Source organism: Plecotus auritus, assembly GCF_963455305.1.
Source record: "Plecotus auritus genome assembly, chromosome: 6".
NCBI classification, from domain to species: Eukaryota; Metazoa; Chordata; class Mammalia; order Chiroptera; family Vespertilionidae; genus Plecotus; species Plecotus auritus.
In genome coordinates, this window is record NC_137773.1 from 35570794 (window position 1) to 35592409 (window position 21616).

Consider the following 21616-nt stretch of genomic DNA (forward strand, 5'->3'; position numbering starts at 1 on the left):
CCTCTGGCCTGGACAGGGGACCCCCAGCTCCCTCTGATCACCCGGCTCTGCCCCTGCCCAGACCCCAAGCCTCTGGCCTGGACTTGGGGCCTGGACAGGGGGCCCCCAGCTCCCTCCCATCGCCAGCTCCACCCCTGCCAGGCCTATAGCCTCAGGGCCTGGGCAGGGCCCCTCCAGCTCCCTCTGATAGCCCGGCTCCACCCCTGCCCAGGTCCCAAGCCTCTGGTGGAGGCTTGGGACCTGGGCAGGGGACCCCAGCTCCCTCTGATCGCCTGGCTCCGCCCCTGCCCAGGAGTCCCCTGGCTTAGGCCCTTCCCAGGTTGCTCAGGATCAACAGGGGGCCTACCTCGGAGTGACCTGGGTGCTGACAAAGTTCCTGGGACCCAGGCTGCAGGGCACCTATGTATGCAAATTAACCTCCATCTTTGTTGGGTTAGTTTGCATACTCTGATTGGCTGTGGGCGTAGCAGAGGTACGGTCAATTTACATGATTATCTATTATTAGGTATGATTCCCTGATGACATGATGTTCAGCATCTTTTCATACTTGCCATCTCTATATCTTCTTTGGTGAGATGTCTATTCAGATATTTTACCTACTTTTTAATTGGATTATTTATTTTTGTATTTTTGAGTTTTAAGAGTACTTTGTCTATTTTGGACACAAGTCATTTATCATATACATAATTTGCAAATATTTTCTCCAACTCTGATTTCTGTTTTCATTCTCTTAACAGTGTTTTTCACAAAGCAGATGTTTAAAATTTTTTTGTTAATCCTCACCCAAGGGTATTTTTTTAGAATGGAAAGGAGGGGAGGGAGAGACAGAGGAAGGGACGGAGGGATGGAGAGAGGGACAGTGAGAGAGAGAGAGAGAAAGAGAGAGAGAGAGAGAGAGAGATATGAGAGAGTCACATCGATTCATTGCCTCCAGTCACTGAGCTATACCAGCCAGGGTCGTTTTTAATTTTAATGATGTACCACTTACCAGTTGTTTTCTTTTGTGGATTATGCTTGTGGTATTATATCTAAAAACTCATTCCCAACCCCAAGGGAATCTAGATTTTTTTCCCCTGTATTATTGTCCAGAAGTTTTATAGTTTTGCATATTACTCTTAGGTCTATGATCCATTTTTAGTTCATTTTTGTGAAAGCCTTTAATTTTTAAATTTTCTTTCTTTCTTTCTTCCTTTTTTCCTTTCTTTCTTTAGAGAGGAAGTGAGAAGCATCAATTGGTTATTCCACTTATTTGTGCATTCATTAGTTGATTCTTTTTTAATATATATACATTTGTGTGTTTTTATTAAATATATTTTTATTGACTTTTAGAGAGGAAGGGATAGGGAGAGAGAGATGGAAACATCAATGATGATAGAGAATCATTGATCAGCTGCCTCCTGCAAGCCCCCCTCTGGGGATCGAGCCCACAACCTGGGCATGTGCCCTGGACCGGAATGGAACCTGGGACCTTTCAGTTTGCAGGCCAATGCTCTATCCACTGAGCCAAACCGGCTATGGCTGGTTGATTCTTATATGTGCCCTAAGGATCGAACCCGCAACCTTGGTGCATCAGGACTATACTCCAACCAACTGAGCTACCCAGCCAGGATTTGTGAAAGGTTTAAGATCTATGTTTAGGTTTTTGTTTTTGTTTTTTTGCATATGGACGGTCCATTGTTCCAGTATCATTTCTTGAAAAGACTTTCCTTTTCTATTGAATTGCCTTTGCTCTTTTGTCAAAGATCATTTGAGTATATTTGTGTGAGTCTATTTCTGGACTCTATTCTGTTCTCTTAATCTATACCACACTGTGTGAGTGTATTTCTGGACTCTATTCTGTTCTCTTAATCTATACCACACTGTCTTGATTACTGTAGCTTTACAATAAGTCTCAAAATGAGATAGTGTCTTCTGATTTTGTTATTCTTCAACATTGTGTTGGCTATTCTAGGTCTATTGCCTTTCCATATCAATTTTATAATCAATTTATTGATATGCACATTGGATTTTGATTGGGGTTGCATCAAATCTATAGAGCCAGTTGGGAAACATGAAATATCTCTCCATTTATTTATAACTTCTTTGATTTCTTTAATGAACTTGTTTTTTTCACTTGAGAGTTTATCTTAGAGATCACTTTATATTAGCACACATATAGACCTATGTCATCCTTTTTAACAGCTGAATAATATTTCATTGTGTGGTTGTACAAAATTTTATATATCCATTTCTGTATGGATGGACATTTAAGTTGTTTCCAATATTTTCTACCACAAACAGTGTTGCTGTGAAATTTTATCATTTATCTTTGTGTACATGTGCGAGTAAATTCTTTTTAGCCATCACTTTATTCCCAATAGCTAACCCACAGAATGTGTATTTAAAGGTAGATTGCTAAAGCAGAATTTGCAAATTCATTCAGTAAAATTTTCATTAAAAACTTCTATTTTTTCCAATGCATGAGAAATAACAAATTTTCTTTATAGATAAAGAACAAAAAAGTAAGTTCTATGCAGTCAACTGCAGATGGGACTTACATTTTGGGCCAGCAGAGTCACGGCAGAAATGCAGGCCAGAGGACTGAGAGATGATTCCATAGAAAGTACTCTGCCAGGGAACAGTTGTTTGCCCTGTAAAGAGATTGAACTCAATCACATTTTTAAACTCGTCATTTTAAATAATCTCAACTTGTCCATTCCCTAGCGTTGTTCTTTTTCCTTTATAGCTTGCCATGCAGTACCAGGAAGTGGATTTCCTGAGGAACTGAGTTAAGTCCCATCTCCTTTTCTTCTTACACTATTGAGTTTTGCATCTGGCAGTGGAGGGAAGTAAAATAGACAGTGTCTGGTGCATTATCCACCCTTCATATGTTCTATTTGAAGTTTTGTTGTGTTTTTTTTTTTTTTGACTCATCAGTGATAGGATATAAAATGTGGGTAAGTTATTACAGTTTTTAAAAACATATCCTTTCCCCTTTACATTTGTTAACCCTGTTAGAAATAAGGCAAGACCCAAACCAGGGCTCCTGGCAGAACTCAAAGGATACTCGCGAGCCAGACAGCTGCAGAAATAAAGATATTTGCCTTGCTATCAGGCTCACGAGTAAATTTTTTAATAAATTTCTAGGAATAAAGTTATTTGGTCAAATGTATGTACATTTTTATCTTGGTAGCTTTTTCCAATTTTCCCTCCAAGAAATTGTGTAAGTTTATATTCCCAGAACAGTACATGGGAGTGTTTATTTTCCATAGCCTCACCAACAGTTATCAAAACTTACAATTTTTAATCAGTTGTATCAGTAAAAAAATAGAGCTCATTGTAGTGTTTATTTATATCTCTTTCTGAATGTGACAAGATTTTTAGTTTTTACTTTTTAAATACAAGATGATTTTATTATCCAATTCTAATTCATAAACCATCTATATACTAGTATATAAAAGCCCAGTGACCGGAATGGCAGAACGACCAGAATAACCAGAATGACCGGTGGCTATGGTGCACTGTGGCAGCCAACCAGCCTGATCCGGGCCCTGATTGGCTCACCCCTGCAAGCCCGGCACCCAGTCGGCCCCCAATACCCCAATCAGGGACAGGACCGGCCAGCCAACTGCCTGTGGCCCCTCTCCCCTGCTGGCCCAGCCCAATGGGCCCCCATTGGGATGGGCCAGCCGGACCCCACCCATGCACAAATTCATGCACCAGGCCTCTAGTTTATCATAATGTTCTTGTATAAGTATTTGAAACAATTTTAGAATTACTTTTTATCTGGACTGCTACATGACTTCTCAGGCAGTTTAAATATAATCTATTTAGCGATATTAGTAAAATGTGATAATATTTAATGTATATACTAAAGTTGCCATATGCTATTACAGTGAATTGTAAAAATGATATCACTTATCCACTCTTTTTTCTTTGTCCCTAACGTTATTTTAAAAGTTCTTTTTAGGAAAGATATCTTATTTCTCTATGAAAAAGTGATTGATTCTTATCTGTTTCAGACCTGTGGATATCTGGGCTTTGGGCTGTATGATCATTGAGATGGCCACTGGAAATCCCTTTCTTCCTAGCAGCTCTGATTTGGATTTACTTCATAAAATTGTTTTAAAAGTAGGTAGGTAGGTATTATTGAAACGTACTGTAAAATGCCTAAAATAAGTATTTCCAGATCAAATTTGCTTGATTTTCAAATTTAGTTTTCTCATTATAAGAACAGGGAAGCATATTCTTTTGATAGATGCAGCAGATGCATGCCTTGAGCTGATAAAAAAAAAAAAAGTAGAAAATTCTTCTCTGTTATTACAAATAATATTTTTTGCCAGGATGCAAATAGGTAAGCCATATGTTGATGGTTGTTGATAAGAAAAATAGTACAATAGGAATCTTCTTCAATTTGTTTGAAAATTGTTTAAAATTTTTGGCTTCTATAAATATTTGCATATCTTGCCATGCCCGCATAGTTTAGTAGTTGAGCATCGATCCAATGAACCAGGAGGTTATGGTTCCTGGTCAGGGTACATGCCCAGGTTGTGGGTTCAATCCCCAGTGTGGGCGTGCAAGAGGAAGCTGATCATTGATGTTTCTATCTTTCTCTGAAATTTAAAATAAAGAAATAAATATTTGCATATCTCAAGGACTTTTAAATAACAGATTTAATTTAGATGCTTTTTAAAAGCACTTGGAGATAGAAAGGCAATTATTTGCTGAGAAAACTTTTTTTTTAACTATAGTAGATAACCAAATAGCTAAATAACTTATTCAAAAATATATTTGATGAAAACTGAATTATTTGATTATCTGTTTGAGCAACCAAGCATTTTGATGGATATCCTTGCTCATGAAGTTTCAATAATTTTTTATGTATATATATTTATGAATGAGGAGCTGGAGGAGCCCTTTATGTGGTGGGGAAGCTATACATAAACATGTAATTACAGGATCATGAGAAAGGTACTGTGAACAACTATAAAAACCATGAAATCTGGATAAATATTGATTAAAGATATAGTTTAGAGCCTTAAAGCATCACACTTTTTTGTGTCATCTTTAATGTTCTGAGATTAACGAGATTAATGTTAGAAGCAACCTTAGAGATGATGGGATCCATTTTGTCTTTTACAGATGAGGAAACCAAGGCACAGAGTGGGAGGAGAGTTGCCCAAGGTCACAGAACTAGTTGTATAGCAAAACTGGTACTAACTAGAAATTAGCTCTCTCCACTCCTATTTATAGTTCTACTACTACTCTATAGCCTTGTTTTTTCTTTGCAATATCTAAATAATTTTAATATGTTAGCTTTTCTGAGTAAGGCTTTTTTGATTAACAGTTGCTAGTTAATCCATTTAGATACTCATATGGAAATATGTAAAAGTTTAGATTTGCTTATCCTGATAGCATTACATATTATATATTTTATTTTGTGAAAAGAAAATTAACCTGGTCGTTTTACATTCTGTACTGTCTATGTGCTATCAACAGATTACTGGGGAAACTTTAACTTTTATGCTATATTCAGATAGTTCCTTGTTCAACTTAAAAACCACTGTAGCTTAGTGGTTGGAGTGTCGGCCTGCGCACCAAAGGGTCTTGGGTTCAATGTGCAGTCAAGGGGACATGCCTGGGTTGCAGGTTCAATCCCCGGTTGAGGTGTGTGCAGGAGCAACCAATCAATGTGTCTCTCTCACATCGATGATGCCTGTCTGTCTGTCTCTCTCTCCCTCCCTCTTTCTCTTTCTCTCTCCCCTTCCCTTCCTTACTCTTTCTAAAAATCAGTGGAAAAAATATGCTCTGGTGAGGATTAACAAACAAAACAAAACAAAAAGTAAAATAATTAATTAATTAAAATAACGTAATTGTTACTATCTCTTTTTAGTAACATAATAAAGACCACATAGCAATTTGATTATTTTGATTTAGACTAATTTCTGTGTTTTCTTATATATTTTTCTCTTTTTAGGTAATTTGACACCTCACTTGCAGAATTTCTTTTCCAAGAGTCCTGTTTTTGCAGGGGTGGTCCTTCCTCAAGTTCAACACCCCAAGAACGCAAGAAAAAAATACCCAAAGCTAAATGGATTGTTAGCAGATATAGTTCATGTATGTTATGAGATTTAAGGACTTGTTTCTGGGAAATTTGCATAAATTATAATACAGTTTTAGGATATTACTTCAATGAAATTCTAAAAGGATTCATAAAAGTAATGGTATCTGTTAAAAGTTACTATATTCCTGTTTTTGTGTTAAGCTCAGAGAAAGTAAAATATCTAGACTATTAGAACTGAAAGCCAACTAGGATAATCATGTTTATTATTTTTAGTTTATCCCAATTTTAATGATAATTATGGATAAACTAGAAATATTCTAAGGACTTACCCTGTTTATAACCATCTTTTAATACCCAAATTAGGGATCTATTCTGTGTACAGTGGTATCCTAAGGTATCTACATGCCTTTGGCAGCTACAGTTGTAATATTGTTTGAAGACACACCAATGCCAAAATACAACTTGAATTGGAGGGGAAAAACTTTATAGCACTTTTAAATTATTTTAAAATTTAAATTTTGTTTTAAACTAGGTAATAAATATACCTATACACTCACTGCAAAGTTCAGAAGGTAAGAGAGTTTAATGTGAAAAGTAACTTCCTACTAATTTCTTTTATCCAGCCAATTTTCTTTCCCAGCATCAACTAAGGCAGCCGTGGGCAAACTACAGCCCACAGGCCGGATCCGGCCCGTTCGGCTGTTCTATCTGGCCCGCGGAGCCGAAAGAGCGGAGTGTTCTCTTGCTCTCCCCTCCGCTCCTTTACTTTGAATTTATATTAGTTCACACAAACATTCCATCCATGCTTTTGTTCCGGCCCTCCGGTCCAGTTTAAGAACCCATTGTGGCCCTTGAGTCAAAAAGTTTGCCCACCCCTGAACTAAGGTATCTTATTCCTAATGTATAGCCCTTAAAAAAAAAAGTGGTTATCTAAATTTCAAAGCAAGTACAGTGCAGTGTTTATAAAAAGGGACTCTGGAATACATAAACTACATTTAAAACCCAGCTCTATCACTAATTAGCTCTGTAACCTTGGGCAGGTCACTTAATCTCTGTGCCTCAGTTTATTAGGCTATAAAACAACATTAACTATTTATTTTCTGGGGCTAGAGGATTAAATGAGGTAATGGTGGCAATGTTCTGAGCACAGGGCCTTGAATAAACTGTCAACAAATGTTGATATTGTTGCTGTTATTTAGATAAACTTAAACATATGTAATATCTAAAGACTATTCTTGAAGGAAAAAATATATTTTATTGGTACTTGGAGACTAGAATTTATTAAGGATCAGATTTGTTTACTACATTTTCAGTTTAATTTCTTTTTTTATTTCATAGTTTTAATTATACACAAAATATATAATGATTATAGAAAAAGTAGAAAATATATGAGAAAAAAGAGAAGATTTTTCTAACTCCCATAATCCAGGAAAATATTACTTACTATTAACATTTTGGTTTAGATACTTACAGACTGCCCAACAAATATATGCTTAGAAATTTATGCTTTTTAAGTGCTGCCTCTGGCTACAGACCTGATACATGTAAACGTCAGCTCTAACAGTTTCCAGCCATGGGAGTTGTGGTACAATGGGAAATATATACAGTCATGTGCCACATAACATTTTGGTCAACCACAGACTGCATATATGGTGATCCATTAGGATTGTAATAGAGCTGAAAAATTCCTAGATTGTTAACCTAGCTGAAAAATTCCTAGATTGTTAACCTAGCTGAAAAATGCCTAGTGATGTTGTAATCATTATAAGGCCAGATTATAGCACAACTCATTACTCATGTGGTTGTAGTGATACTGGTGTAAACAAACTTACTGAGCTTCCAGTTGTATAAAAGTATAGCATATACAATTATGTTCAGTACATAATACTTGATAATAAATGACTAAGTTACTGGTTTATGTAAAAAAAAGAGATATTTAAGCTTTTTAAAAGGTACCATACTTTACATACTATTATGTAAACTGTTTATCTTCACTTAGCATTATAATATTATAAACATATTACCATTAGCAAATACGGAACTACATCATAATTTTCTGTAGGTGCATAGTGTTTCAATGTATGACCATACCATAGTGTATTTAGTTGATCTTGCAATTTTGGACATTTGTTTTCAGCTACAATAAACATCTTTTATATCTGTCTTTCTGAATTTGCTTTATTTTTGTTTAGGATAAATTTCTAAAAGTGTGAGTAGTGGGCAAAGGGTTTATACTTTTTAGAATTTTTGTTGTATTTTGCTGTTTTTTTCTCCAGAAAGATTTTACTGATTTATACTCAAGTTCTCTCATGTAGCATTGGATATAAATTCCCACTCTTCATCTAGCATTAGATGTTATAATTTTGAAAAATATTTGCTGATTTAATAGACTAGAAATAATCTCTCTTTTTTGTTGTTGTTGTTAATCCTCACCTGAGGATGAGTGGAGGAGAAGGAGGGAGCAGGGTCAGGGGTGGGGAGGTGGAGGAGAGAAAGAGAGAAAGAGGGGATCAAGCCTGCAATCCAGGTACGTGGGTACATGCCCTTGACTGGGAATTGAACCCGCAACCCTTCGGTGCGTGGACCGGCACTCTTAACAACTGAGGAACAAAGGCCAGGGCTGTATGTTTAATTTTTTAAAAAAATATATTTTTTTATTAATTTCAGAGAGGAAGGGAGAGGGAGAGAGATAGAAACATCAATGATGAGAGAGAATCATTGATCAGCTGCTTCCTGCACACCCTACACTGGGGATAGAACCCACAACCTAGGCATGTGCCCTGACTGGGAATTGAACTGTGACCTCCTGATTCATAGGTGGATGCTCAACTACTGAGCCATGCCAGCTGGGCTGTATGTTTATTTTTTAAAGGAACTGCCTGTTTGTTTCTCAAAGTATCATATTTTACATTTTCCAAACCAGGGAATGTTTTTAAATTTTCTGAATTATACTAGAGGCCCAATGCATGAAGATTCGTGCAAGAATAGGCCTTCCTTCCCCTGGCTGCTGGCACCGCCTTTGCTCCGGCCCGGATCTGCCTTTCCGCCTTCGCTCCAGCCGGAGCCGCCTTTGGCCTCTTGCCTTGTCGTGTCAATTTGCATATTCCCTCCTTATTGGCTGTGGGCACTGCCAACTTTGTTGCAGAGTTATGGTCAATCTGCATATTCTGTCTTTATTAGATAGGAATATTCATAGAAGGACTAATTTAACTGCCTCTAATAAGCTATGACTTGCATAAACCTTTCAGTATTTTTCTTAGTAAGTTTTATTGATGGATTACTATGATGTTTTCAAAATAAACACATATGTTTAGCTAATTGCAGTTTTAAGGATCTAGGTATTCCCACATTATAAGGTAAATAATGGACTCAATTTCACATTTGAGTCAATTTCTTTTATTGTAGTAAAACACATGTAACATGAAATCTATCCTCTTACCAAATTTTATTTTTTTAAAAAATATTTTGTTTTTATTGTTTTTTAGGGAGAGAGGGAGAGGGATAGAGAGTTAGAAACATTGATGAGAGAGAAACATCCATCAGCTGCCTCTTGCACACCCTCTCCTGGGGATCAAGCCTGCAACCAAGGTACATGCCCTTGATCAGAATCAAACCCGGGACCCTTCAGTCTGTGGGCCAATGCTCTATCCACTGAGCCAAACCGGTTAGGGCCTCTTACCAAATTTTAAAATGTATAGTACTTTCTAGGCTGATAAGAGAGTCAATAGAACCTAATTAAATTTCTGCAAATGCCAGCTAAAACAAACGCTTCTGTTTTGACTAGAATCATAGGGCATTTAACCCCTAATAATGCTTTACAAGTACAAATTTCTTAGGAAAATAAATGATCAGAACTCATTGTCAGAAATTCCTGAGGTCTAATTCCATCTTTTCAAGAATGCTATTAGCTCTGGTTAATTAATTACTTTTATTCTCATCAAATAAATTAAACTTTTGTTTCATAGAGCCCTATTAAGAGCTTATTTAATCTTGTTTTTATTTTCTAGGCTTGTTTACAAATTGATCCTGCTGAGAGAATATCATCTGCTGATCTTTTGCGTCATGAGTATTTTACTAGAGATGGATTTATTGAAAAGTAAGCATTTTGAGTGACTGTAGACTTCTAAGTGTTTTGTATTAGGAAATTTCACTAGCATGAAAATTGCTACATAGGTTATTGTTACACAACAGAAAAATTCAATTTAATGAAAAGTTACTGAGTTCCTATGTTGACTAGATATATACCGTGTTTCCCCGAAAATAAGACAGTGTCTTATATTAATTTTTGCCCCCAAAGAGACGCTAGGTCTTATTTTCAGGGGATGTCTTATTTTTCCATGAAGAAGAATATGGTACACATTTATTGTTAAATGAAAATAAAGGAAATTTATTACCTGTATATGGTACGATAGTACGGTAGTTGTCAACACAAACCAGAAAAACTGTGAATCCTACAGTATCAAGAATTTACTCATTTATTCAATGACAATCATGTCATCATCTTCTGGAACATCATCATAACAATCCAATTCCTGAATTTCCTGGTGAATTTCTTGTGACTCCATTTCTTTCAGAATCAGTGGACCAAATCTCTCATGTTTAGCAATAGCACTGTCTTTAAATGAGTACTTCTTGTCAAGGTAGCCTGCTCGCAGTGCATTTGCAATGCAACTCTCAGTGATTTTCTCCCATGAATTCTTCACCCAAGTCACAACTTCTTGCAGTTTAGGTTTCACAAAGTTTCCACGCTGATTTCTCTCCATTCTATTTTCAATGTAGCCATTAATTTCCATGCGCAAATTGTCTTTGAATGGCTTGTTTATTGCAATATCAAGAGTCTGGAGATAGGCCGTCATTCCTGCGGGAATCATTATCTGATCTATTTTTCTTTCGTGAAGAAATGTCTTCATGTCTTTAGTGCAGTGAGTGCTGGCTGCATCCCAGACTAGCAGACCTCTTTGGCTCCCTTGCATAGAAAGTGGCAGCATTAAATTGACCCACTTCCTTATAACTGCTTGTGTGGCCCAGGCTTTTTCAGTTTCAGGAATAAAAACGCCCAAAACACGTTCAATCTTTTCCTTCTTGCCCTTAGAAATGATTAAAGGTGGGATTTTAGTGCCATCCAGACGAATTGCCAAAATACAGGAAACACGTGCACTTTCGTAAGCAGTGGAGGGAATGTATGCTAAGGAGGCACCCTGCTGTTCAATTGTTGTTTGAGATGATTGGCCCATAAACACTGCAGTTTCATCCATAGCAATCATGTTGGAAAGACTGTATTTAGAGAAGTCAGCATCATCAATAAAGGACTTGAATGCAAGTGCTTGCTTAATAACTTGAGTATTTTCCAACCTACACAATGTTATAGATCTTCTTAAAGACAGTTCACTTCGCTGAAGGAAATTATCCAGCCAGTGTTGTGATGCTTTGAAGTCTTCGGGGGCTATGTCAAACTGTGGTGCCATTGCAAGGGCAAATTCTTGAATCTGAGCCCTATTCACAACCAAAGCCTTTGCTCTCCTGTCAACAACCCATTCACAGATCAGGTCTTCCAGCTCGGAAAATAATGGTTGCCGACCTGATCCACACGCGCTTTTTAGCATTTCCCTTGTCCACTTGTTCAATGAGGTTACCATACTCTGCTCGCCATTTTCAGACCAATCGGATACTCAACATCTTCTCTTTGCAGAAAGCAGTAAGATTTTGGCCCCAAGAGTCTTCCACGATTCCTTTCTTGTATTCCACGGAGTAGCTTTTTCTTTTTGCGTTCATTTCTAGGGGTAAAAAAAAAGGAATTGGGGTATCAAGGTGGGGGGAGGGGGGTCACTCAAAATGACACGGGGGATCAGAGGGGGGAATCAAAATGGCACAGGAGAATCAGGGGGGATTACCATTTTAGTAACCCCTTTTGATCCTCCTGTGTCATTTTGATTGCCCCCTCTGATCCTCCTGTGTCATTTTAAGTGATCCCCCTCCCCCCACCCCTGTGCCACTGAACACCTTCATCAGACATCCCCCCTACCCCTTTATCAGACATTTACCCCCTGGGGCCTGCCTGGGGACTGTCACTGGGCTTGCTGGGGCCTGGATCTGGGCTGGAGCAGGGTCTGCCACTGACTGAGAACCTTCAGTCATGAAGGCGGCAGCGAGCATCAGGTAGTGTCACCAGAGACAGACCAGCACTCACCACCTTCGCCGTGTCCCGTCCGCTCTAATCCTCCTGTTCTTCTACACGCATCTGCAAAAGTCTCCTCCTCTCTCCCGCCCCGCGCTCACCGCTCACTCCGACCTCCGCTCCGCCTCCACACAGCAGTGACGTCAGGACTCCAGGTAACGTCACTGGTTGCTAGACGCCAGTTGGGGTGGCCCTAGTGACCAGTTTACGGTAAATTAATTTTCATTCTGAGACAGAGCCTGGGGACCTTATTTTCGGGGGATGCCTTATATTTCACTCAGAAGGAAACCTGTAAGTGGGTCTTATTTTCAGAGGATGTTTTATTTTCGGGGAAACACGGTAGTAGACTTACAGGTGTCATAATAATAAAAATAATTGCAGTGCTCGCTTCAGCAGCACATATACTAAAATTGGAACAATACAGAGAAGATTAGCATGGCCCCTGCGCAAGGATGATACACAAGTTTGTGAAGCATTCCGTATTTTAAAAAAATATTTAAAAATAATAATTGCAGTTAACATTAATTACACAGTTACTATATCCTAGGATGTGTGCTAAGTTCTTTACAAACATTTGCAATGGCCATCATTGGCCAGAAATAACATTAAATAAATAATCAGTGATTTCTAACTTTTTTCCCATTTGGACCTCTGACTCAGAATAGTCTGTTTTTTCCTGTTCTGCTACCATCTCTGATTTATACGTTAAAATTAAGATTATAGCCCTGACTGGGTAGCTCAGTTGGTTAGAGCATTGTCCCAATATGCCAACTTTGTGGGTTCAATTCCCAGTCAGGGCATATACAAGAAGCAACCAATAGGACTTCCTGTCAAAATGACAGCTTAGGTAAATGTGGTACCCAATTCTTCCTCAACCACATAAAAAATACAACTAAATTAGAGAGCAAACATCATTCAGAACTGCCTGAAATATAGCTCAATGGAAGTTCTACAAATAGGGAGTTAAAGAAGAAGCCATATTGAGACTGGTAGAAGGGACGGAGACTCGGAACGGGCTGATCCCACATCCAAATGCGGCAAATAAAAATCGGGAGGGATATCTCAGCTGTGGAGGTCCCTACTGAGTAGTGAGGGGTCCCAGCCCCCCAACCCAGGGTTCCAGTGTCAGGAAGAAAAAAATAAAAAAGAAGGTCAAACTAAAACCATCTCCCTTCAATGTTGATATTCTGTTACATTTTGTACTGAAAATATTTTTCTTTTATATATATTTTATTGACTTCAGAGAGGAAGGAGAGAGAGAGAGAGAGAGAGAGAGAGAGAGAGAGAGAGAGAGAGAGAGAGAGAGTGAGAGAGAGGAGAGGAAAACATCAGTGATGAGAGAAAATCATTGATCGGCTGCCTCCTGCATGCCCCCAACTGGGGATTGAGCCCACAACCCAGGCATGTGCCCTTGACTGGACTCAAACTTGGGACCCTTCAGTATGCAGGCCGAAGCTCTAGCCGCTGAGCCAAACCAGCTAGGGTGTGAAATATTTTTCTAGAGTAAGATTTCAGAAACTTGTCAGTTTATCTTTTAAATGCTATTACTTTAAAGAACCACAAAAAGGACAAAGGGACCTGAGTCTTCCTTTAAAAAGAATAGTATACTTATCAAAATTAAAAGCAGAATTTGTATTGAGTAAAGTTTGCATCACAAAAGAAATCTAATTTCGCTAAGTCTATTTTGTAAAAGTTTTTAAAAATCTTTATTGTTGAGAGTATTACGGATGTCCCCCTGTTCTCCTCCATTGCTCCCCTCCACCCTGTTCCGGCCCCACCCCAGCCCTACTGTCTGTATCCATAGGTAAGCTCTTTGGTTAATCTCTTCATGCTCCCCCTCCTCCCTTTCCTCTGAGATTCATCAGTCTCTTCCATGCTTTCATGCCTCTGATTCTATTTTATTCACCAGTTTATTTTTTTCATTAGATTTCTTATTCATTTACTTTGATTTTTAGATTAAGTTGTTGATAGATATGTATTTGTTGCCATTTTATTGTTCATATTTTTGAGCCTTCTTCATCTTCCCTTCTTCTTCTTCCCCTCCTCCCTCTCCCCTTCCTTCCCCTCTTCCCTCTCCCCTTCCTTCCCCTCCTCCCTCTCCCCTTCCTTCCCCTCCTCCCTCTCCCCTTCCTTCCCCTCCTCCACCACTTCTTCCTCCTCCTCTTCCTTTCTCTTCTTCCTCTTTCTCTTCCTCTTAAAGAATCCCCTTCAACATTTCAGGTTTGGTGGTGATGAACTCCTTTAGTTTTTTCTTGTTTGTAAAGCTCTTTATCTGACCCTCAATTCTAAATGAGAGCTTTGCTGGGGTAGAGTAATCTTGGTCGTAGCTCCTTACTATTCATCACTTTGACTATTTCTTGCCACTCCCTTCTGGCCTGCAAAATTTCTGTTGAGAAATCGGCTGACAATCTTATGGGCACTCCCTTGTAGGTAACTAACTGATTTTAAGATTCTCTCTTTGTCTTTAACTCTTGGCACTTAAAAATATATATTTTTTGATTTCAGAGAGGAATAGAGAGGGAGAGAGAGAAACATTAACGATGAGAGAATCATCCATTATCTGCCTCCTGTACACCCCCCAGTATCCAGTAATTTGCTTGCTTCCATTTCTTTTCCTCCCTATGTGATATGTTTCTTTGTCTCCGCATTTTGGCTGCTTGTCTTGTTTATTTCTATGTATTAAGTAGAGCTGCTGTGTCTCCTGGAATTGGTAGAGTGGCCTTGTGTAGTAGGTGTCCTGTTAGGCCCAGTGGCTTAGCCTCCCAGTCACCTGAGCTGGGCACTCTAGGTGTGCCCCTATGTGGGCTGTGTGCACAGTCTTATAGTTGAGCCTTGATTGCTGTTGGCATCACTGGGAGAAGTTGACCTCCAGGCCAATTGGCTGTGAGGACGAGCTGTGACTAAGGTAGGAGAGCTGTTGTATAGGAAACACCCCTATGGAGCAGGACTTGCTTCAGTGGGGCTTTGGTACTCACTGAGTCTGCCTCTTGAGTGTTGTTTGTGGATGTGTAGAGTTATACTGGTAATCTGCTATGGCCTGAAGCTGCACTGGCTCTAGGGCCTCTTGGAAGGTGCAGTCATCCACTGCCTGGGGCCACCTGGCAGGAGCTACAAAGGGATCTTCAGATGGCTGCTATTTGCTATTTGTATTGAGCTTGGAGGCCAAGGCGAGGCCCAGCTGTGAAGCAAGGCAGGCTGGTGCTAGTGCTGGGTCTTAGGCCTTTTATTGATAGGTTTGGGGCAAGCTGTCACCAGCTGCAGCTTTTAAGAGAGATTTTAGCAAAGTCTGAAGCCTGAGCCAGAACAGGCCATTCATATGGAAAGGCTGCTGTAAACAGCTTGGGTGGGGCTGCAAATTGGATGGGACAGGGTCTCAGGGAATCCCCAGGGTGGAGCAAACATTGTGCTCCAGGCTAATGGAGAGTCAGACATAGCTTCCAGTCAGCCCTGAAACAGGGGAGGTCCCAGCACAGGAAGGATGACCCCTGTGAGCAAACCCTTCTGGGAGAAAGCCACTTCTGAGTTTCTGCCCAGATGCTAGATAATCCAGTCCCTCCCCATATGTGTCTGGGTCCCCCTGGCACTGGAGCTCAGAAGCAGGACCAGGTAAGTTTGTGTTCAGGCCCTTTAAGGGGAACACCTGGGATTCCAGCAGCCTCTGATTCCCTCAGTCACAATCCCTACTGGTTTTTACAGCCTGTAGTTTCGGACACTTTTCTTCCCAGCTCTGGAACCCTGAGCTGGGGGTCTGGTGTGGGGCTGGGATCCCTTGCTCCTCATGGACGGCCTCATGATGAAAAAAATGGCACATGTGGGTGTCCGACCAGCCTGTTCCCTGCCTCTGCCCCTCTTACTAGTCTCTATCTTTCTTTACTTCTCTAGTTGTAGGACTTCTATTCAGCCAGCTTTCAGGCAGTTCTGAATGATACTTGTTCTGTATTTTAGTTGTAATTTTTATGTGATTGTAGGAGGTGGCGAGTACAGGCAGTTACCTATGCCGCCATCTTGGTTCTCGCTGTAAAAGTTTTATATAGTAAATTGCCATGGCAAAATTGAAAGATGGGTCTTTACCAGGAAGAAATTTGTATTAGGTAAATAAATATTGGGCTATTTTGGGCATGCATTCTTGATTACTAATTTATTCTGTGGTTGAAATGTAAATTAATTGATTAAATGGTCTATTAAAGATAAAATTATCTACATAAATAAAAAGATTATTGGTTAATATTGCTTGTTTTATCAGATTCATACCAGAACTAAGAGCTAAATTACTACAAGAAGCAAAAGTCAATTCATTCATAAAGTCAAAGGAGAATTCTAAAGAAAATGAACTTATGAAAGATGAAAGAAAAACAATGTATACTGATACACTTCTACGTACTTCACTTTTGGGAAAGGTAAAAACTGTTTTTCTTTTTAATCAGTGACATAGTTAAGCACACTAATGATAAAAATTACAGACTCAGATTTTGGGTGTATCTATTCCAGGAAATGGAAAAAGAGAAAAAGCCCAAGGAAATAAAAACCAGAGTTATTAAAGTCAAAGGAGGAAAAGTAGATACCTTAGAACCAAAAAAGACAGAGTATGAAAGTGGACATTGTCAATCAGATGCAATTGAAAATGCTCATACTGTGTCTCAAAATATAAAATCTGTAATCAATGAACCACCAAACCCTGCCAATCCCAGCACTAACTCTATTGGCATGAAAGACAATCCACATGCTGGAGGTAATATGATGATGCCACCCATCAACCTAACTAGCAGTAACTTGATGGCTTCCAATCTCAATTCAAATCTCTCCCACTCCAATTCAAGGTGAGTTCTAACAGAAAAGAGACTGAAGGAAATGGACCTAAGTAATACAATGTTCCTATATAATAGTATTTCAAAGAATCAGATTCATAGTATCTGTATGTAAACTGAATTTGAAGACATATTGAAATTATAATCATACAATGGGCCATTACTGAGTCCTTCTTATAAATACTGTAGAAGAAATTAACTTTTCTCGGTTATACGGAAGTTTAATTTTTCACTAATGCTTTTTGGAAAAGCCTCAATTTTCCAACAAACAAACAAAAACTAAACAGACAAAACACACACACACACACACACACACACACACAAAACCTTAGAAACATTTCTTCTCATTTGGAGAGAAAAAAAGGTGATATGTCCTAAGTCCTGGTATTGACCTGCCTTGGTATAACAAAGTAAGCTTTATTTTTGTATTAGAGCGAATTCTCTAAATGGAGAGCGGGTAGTTGAGAATAACCTTTTATAGTCAAATAGTCTTTCAAGGTCAAATATTTTGGGAGGAAACCAACATATTGGGCTAGTTTTAGCTACTAATACAGATTGAGAGAATGGTGCATCAGTCTGTTAATCAAGGGCAGTGTGAGGGATGGCAAGGTCTCTCTAGTAAGGCATCAGGGCCAGTTCTAAATTTAGGGAAACTACTATATATATAGATAAGGAAGGAGACTAGGTTCAATATCCCAAGCTGATCCTACCAGACTGATTTGGGCTATACACTGGGAAACTTAGTGCTCTGCAGAGGTGGGCAAGTGGACGTGTCTAGGTGGACATGTCTATGCCAGTTGAAAGGCTCAGCAGGTTACAGACAGCAAGAGCTCAGTTGTTCTTGAGGTGACCCAAAAACTATTGCTGCAATAACCATGGTTGTAAACCAGCTTTGGACAGCAAGTTCAGAAATTCAGAAACCCAGAAATTCAAAGATCCAGGTTCAGATCAGATAGAAGGCACCAAGTGAGCCAATTGGAATAACCCTACAATATAGTTACCAGTGATGTTAGTCATAACTGAGTTGTTCTCCTCTGTTTTCACCTCTCTACTTAGAGCAATTGGCACTTAAAGACTGACAATTGTATTTTGGCAAAATGAATGGTATAACTTATTCATTGTTGAATCTAAAACAGAAGTGCTTCTGGGGAGTTCTAATAACTATTTACTTGTTTTTAAATAATAGGTTAACTGAAAGAGCAAAAAAGAGACATACTTCTTCACAATCTATTGGACACGTTATGGCTAATAACAGGCAAGAGGATACAGGTCCCACTCAAGTAAGGCAAGAAGCTAATCATTAAATTATGGCCTCTTTCAACATTATTCCTCTAACTGGTCCCCTTGCCCTTTTCTCCATCTCTGGGGTACTAATATTTTTTTAATATACTTTTAGTTTCCTTTTTCCCCTCCTGAGATGAAAATAAGCCATCATTTCCTTAGTGTCTTCACAATTTTAGTTAATTTCTTTTAACTTGATTTGTGTATTCAGTGTGTTACTTGGAGGGTGTGTGTGTATTAAATTTTTCACCTTTAAAAGTCACAAGACTTTTTAAAAATTTTATCTTTATTGTTGAAACTATTACAGATGTCTCCCTTTCCCCCCCCCATTGACTCCCTGTACCCCACTCCCCACTTCACTGGCCTTCACTGTACTATTGTCTGTATCCATGGCTTGACTTTTTATTTTTTTCACCTCAAAAATGTTAATACCTTACTTTATAGATTAAAGCAATTGCCAAAAGAAAACATTTTACTTTTCACTAGAAAAAAATAATCAGTGTTGTTCATTCTCTCATTTTTTAACATAGGAAAGTACTATTCAAAAATTGAACCACAGTGTTATCATCCTATCTAATAAAAGAGTAATATGCAAATTAACCATTACTCTGCTACACCCACAAGCCACGCCCACCAGCCAATCAGGAGCGAGTCTGCAAATTAATCCTACCAAAATGGCTGCGCCACAGAGAGAGCAGGAGGGAGGCTTGGATTTCCCCAGCGATGGAGGAAGCCAAGCTTTCCGCACACTCTGGCCAGCCCAGGGCTCTGCATAAGGCTACAAAGTTTCAATTATAGAAGATAAATTAATCCCAACAGAAATGGCGGCAGCCACGGAGCTGGAGAGAGCAGGAGGCTAGGGTTGCCCCCAGTGATGGAGGAAGCCAAGTTTCCGCAGCCCTGGCCTGCTTTGGCCTCTGCTTAAGGCTACAAAGTTTCAATTATAGAAGATACATAAATCCCCCCAAAAATGGCTGCCACCACAGAAGGAGCGGAAGGCTTGGCTCCGCTCCAGGCTACAAAGTTTCAATTATAGAAGATAAATAAATCCCAGATCCCAGGGCCTTTGCTTGGGTTGCTGGGGGGCGTGGCCGGCCTGCAAACCACCACAGGCCCCTCACCCAGGCCACCCCACACCCCAAGGGAATCCCCAACCTGATCCAGGACACCCTTCAGGGAAAACCAGCTGGCCCCCACTCTATCCTATCTAATAAAAGAGTAATATGCAGATTGACCATCACTCCAACACACAAGATGGCTGCCCGCATGTGGTCAAAGATGGCTGCCCCCATTGGACACAAGATGGCCACCACAAGATGGCCAGCAGGGGAGGGCAGTTAGGAGGGACCAGGCCTGCAAGGGAGGGCACTTGTGGGCGATCAGGCCAGCAGGGGAGAGCAGTTGGGAGGGACCAGGCCTGCAAGGGAGGGCAGTTGGGGGCGATCAAACCTGCAGGGGAGGGCAGTTAGGGGTGACCAGGCCGGCAGAGGAGGGAAGTTGGGGGCAAACAGGCTGGCAGGGGAGCAGTTAGACATCAATCAGGCTGGCAGGGGAGTGGCTAGGGGGTGATCAGGCTGGCAGGCAGAAGCGGTTAGGGGCAATCAGGAAGGCAGGCAGGCGAGCAGTTGGGAGCAAGCAGTCCTGGATTGTGAGAGTGCAGTCAGACATCCCTCAAGAGGTCCCAGATTGGAGAGGGTGCAGGCTGGGCTGAGGGACACCCCCCCCAGCCCGTGCACGAATTTCATGCACCGGGCCTCTAGTACCTAATAATAGACAAACATGTAAATTGACCATACCTCCGCTATGCCGACAGCCAATCAGAGTGAGTATGCAAATTAACCCAACAAAGATGGAGGTTAATTTGTATACACAGTGCCCAGCAGCCTGGGTCCCGGGAACTTTAACCAGGTCACTCCGAGGTAAGCTCCCGTGGTTCCTGAGCAACTTGGGAAGGGACTGAGCCAAGGGCTCCTGGGCAGGGGCAGAGCCAGGCGATTGAGCCATTGGAGGGAGCTGGGGGTCCCTTGCCCAGGCCCCAAGCCTGGGCCAGAGGCTTGGGGCCTGGGCAGGGGCGGAGCCAGGTAATCGGAGGGAGCTGGGGGTTCCCTGACCAGGCCCCAAGCCCCGGCCAGAGGCTTGGGACCTGGGCAGGGGCGGATCAGGGCGATCGGAGGGAGCTGGGGGTCCCCTGTCCAGGCCAGAGGCTTGGGGCCTGGGCAGGGGCGGAGCTGGGCTATCAGGCAATCTGGGGGCCTCTACCCCAGGCCCCGAGGCTTTAGGCCTTGGCAGGGGTGGAGCTGGCTATCAGAGGGAGCTGGGGGGCCCCTGCCCAGGCCCGGAGGCTTTAGGCCTTGGCAGGGGCAGAGCCAGAGATCAGAGGCGATGGGTGTGAACTACAGAGGAAATACCTTTTCTGACCGCTCATTAGCTAAGCTCCCTGTTTGCCACTGGTAATATTCTTAGTAACTTGGGTATAAGAATCCAAAAAGGTGATCTAGGGTTTTTCCACCACACTCCTGGAGAAAAAAAGGAAGGTCCGCTGCTGGAGGGCTAAGAAATGTCATATCCTGCCCTAGCCAGTTTGGCTCAGTGGATAATGCCTAGGCTTGCCGACCACAGGGTCCCGTTCGATTCTGATTAAGGGCATGTACCTAGGTTGCAGGCTCCTCCCTGGCTGGAGTCCAGGTCAGGGCTCATGCAGGAGGCAACCAATCAAAGTGTTCCTCTCACTTTGATGTTTCTCTCTGACTTTCCCTTTCTCTTCCACATTCTCTAAAAATTAATGGAAACATATCCTCAGGTGAGGATAAAAAAAAAAATAAAGAAATGTCATATCCTATGAAAGAGACATCTTGAAAATGCCTAAAGAAAGTTGTCATTTTTTCATGGTGAAGGGACTGGAGTCTTTGTTGATGAAAACACCTTGGTGGCTGCGGTGACTGGCAGTGGCTGCAGCAGCAGGGTGATGGGGCTGGTGCCTTCCCCTGGTCAGCCTGGTCGCCTCAGTAGGACATCCCCTGAGGGCTCCCAGTATGTGAGAGGTGGCAGGCTGGGCTGAGGGAATGCCCCCCCCCCCCCGCCCAGTGCACGAATTTCGTGCACTGGGCCCCTAGTTTATTATAATAAGAAATTGAAAACACAAATTCATCCAAGAGCAAGTGACTGGTTAAGTACATTAGAGTATATCTACACAATGGGATACTATATATTACATCGTGGAAGATTGTTCATTAACCTAGGAATGTTTTTCTTTTCCTTTTTATTAAAAAGTTTTTTAAAGGATAGTCTTTTTTAATATTTTTATTTATTGAT

The 21616-nt window shown here is 40.7% G+C and overlaps 1 protein-coding gene across 6 annotated transcripts in view; it reads left to right on the forward strand.

Annotated features, from left to right (window-relative positions):
* CDKL3 (cyclin dependent kinase like 3) overlaps positions 1-21616 on the forward strand; it is a 55154-nt gene that overhangs the window by 22655 nt on the left and 10883 nt on the right. For 5 of the 6 annotated variants that reach the window (XM_080672829.1, XM_080672827.1, XM_080672828.1 and 2 more), the window contains 6 exons: positions 4002-4114; positions 5957-6096; positions 10051-10139; positions 16462-16615; positions 16707-17035; positions 18210-18303. In XM_080672829.1, coding sequence (XP_080528955.1) covers positions 4002-4114; positions 5957-6096; positions 10051-10139; positions 16462-16615; positions 16707-17035; positions 18210-18303 — 919 coding nt within the window. The remainder of the gene's footprint in view (positions 1-4001; positions 4115-5956; positions 6097-10050; positions 10140-16461; positions 16616-16706; positions 17036-18209; positions 18304-21616) is intronic. The other variant, XM_080672832.1, reaches the window with a different exon arrangement.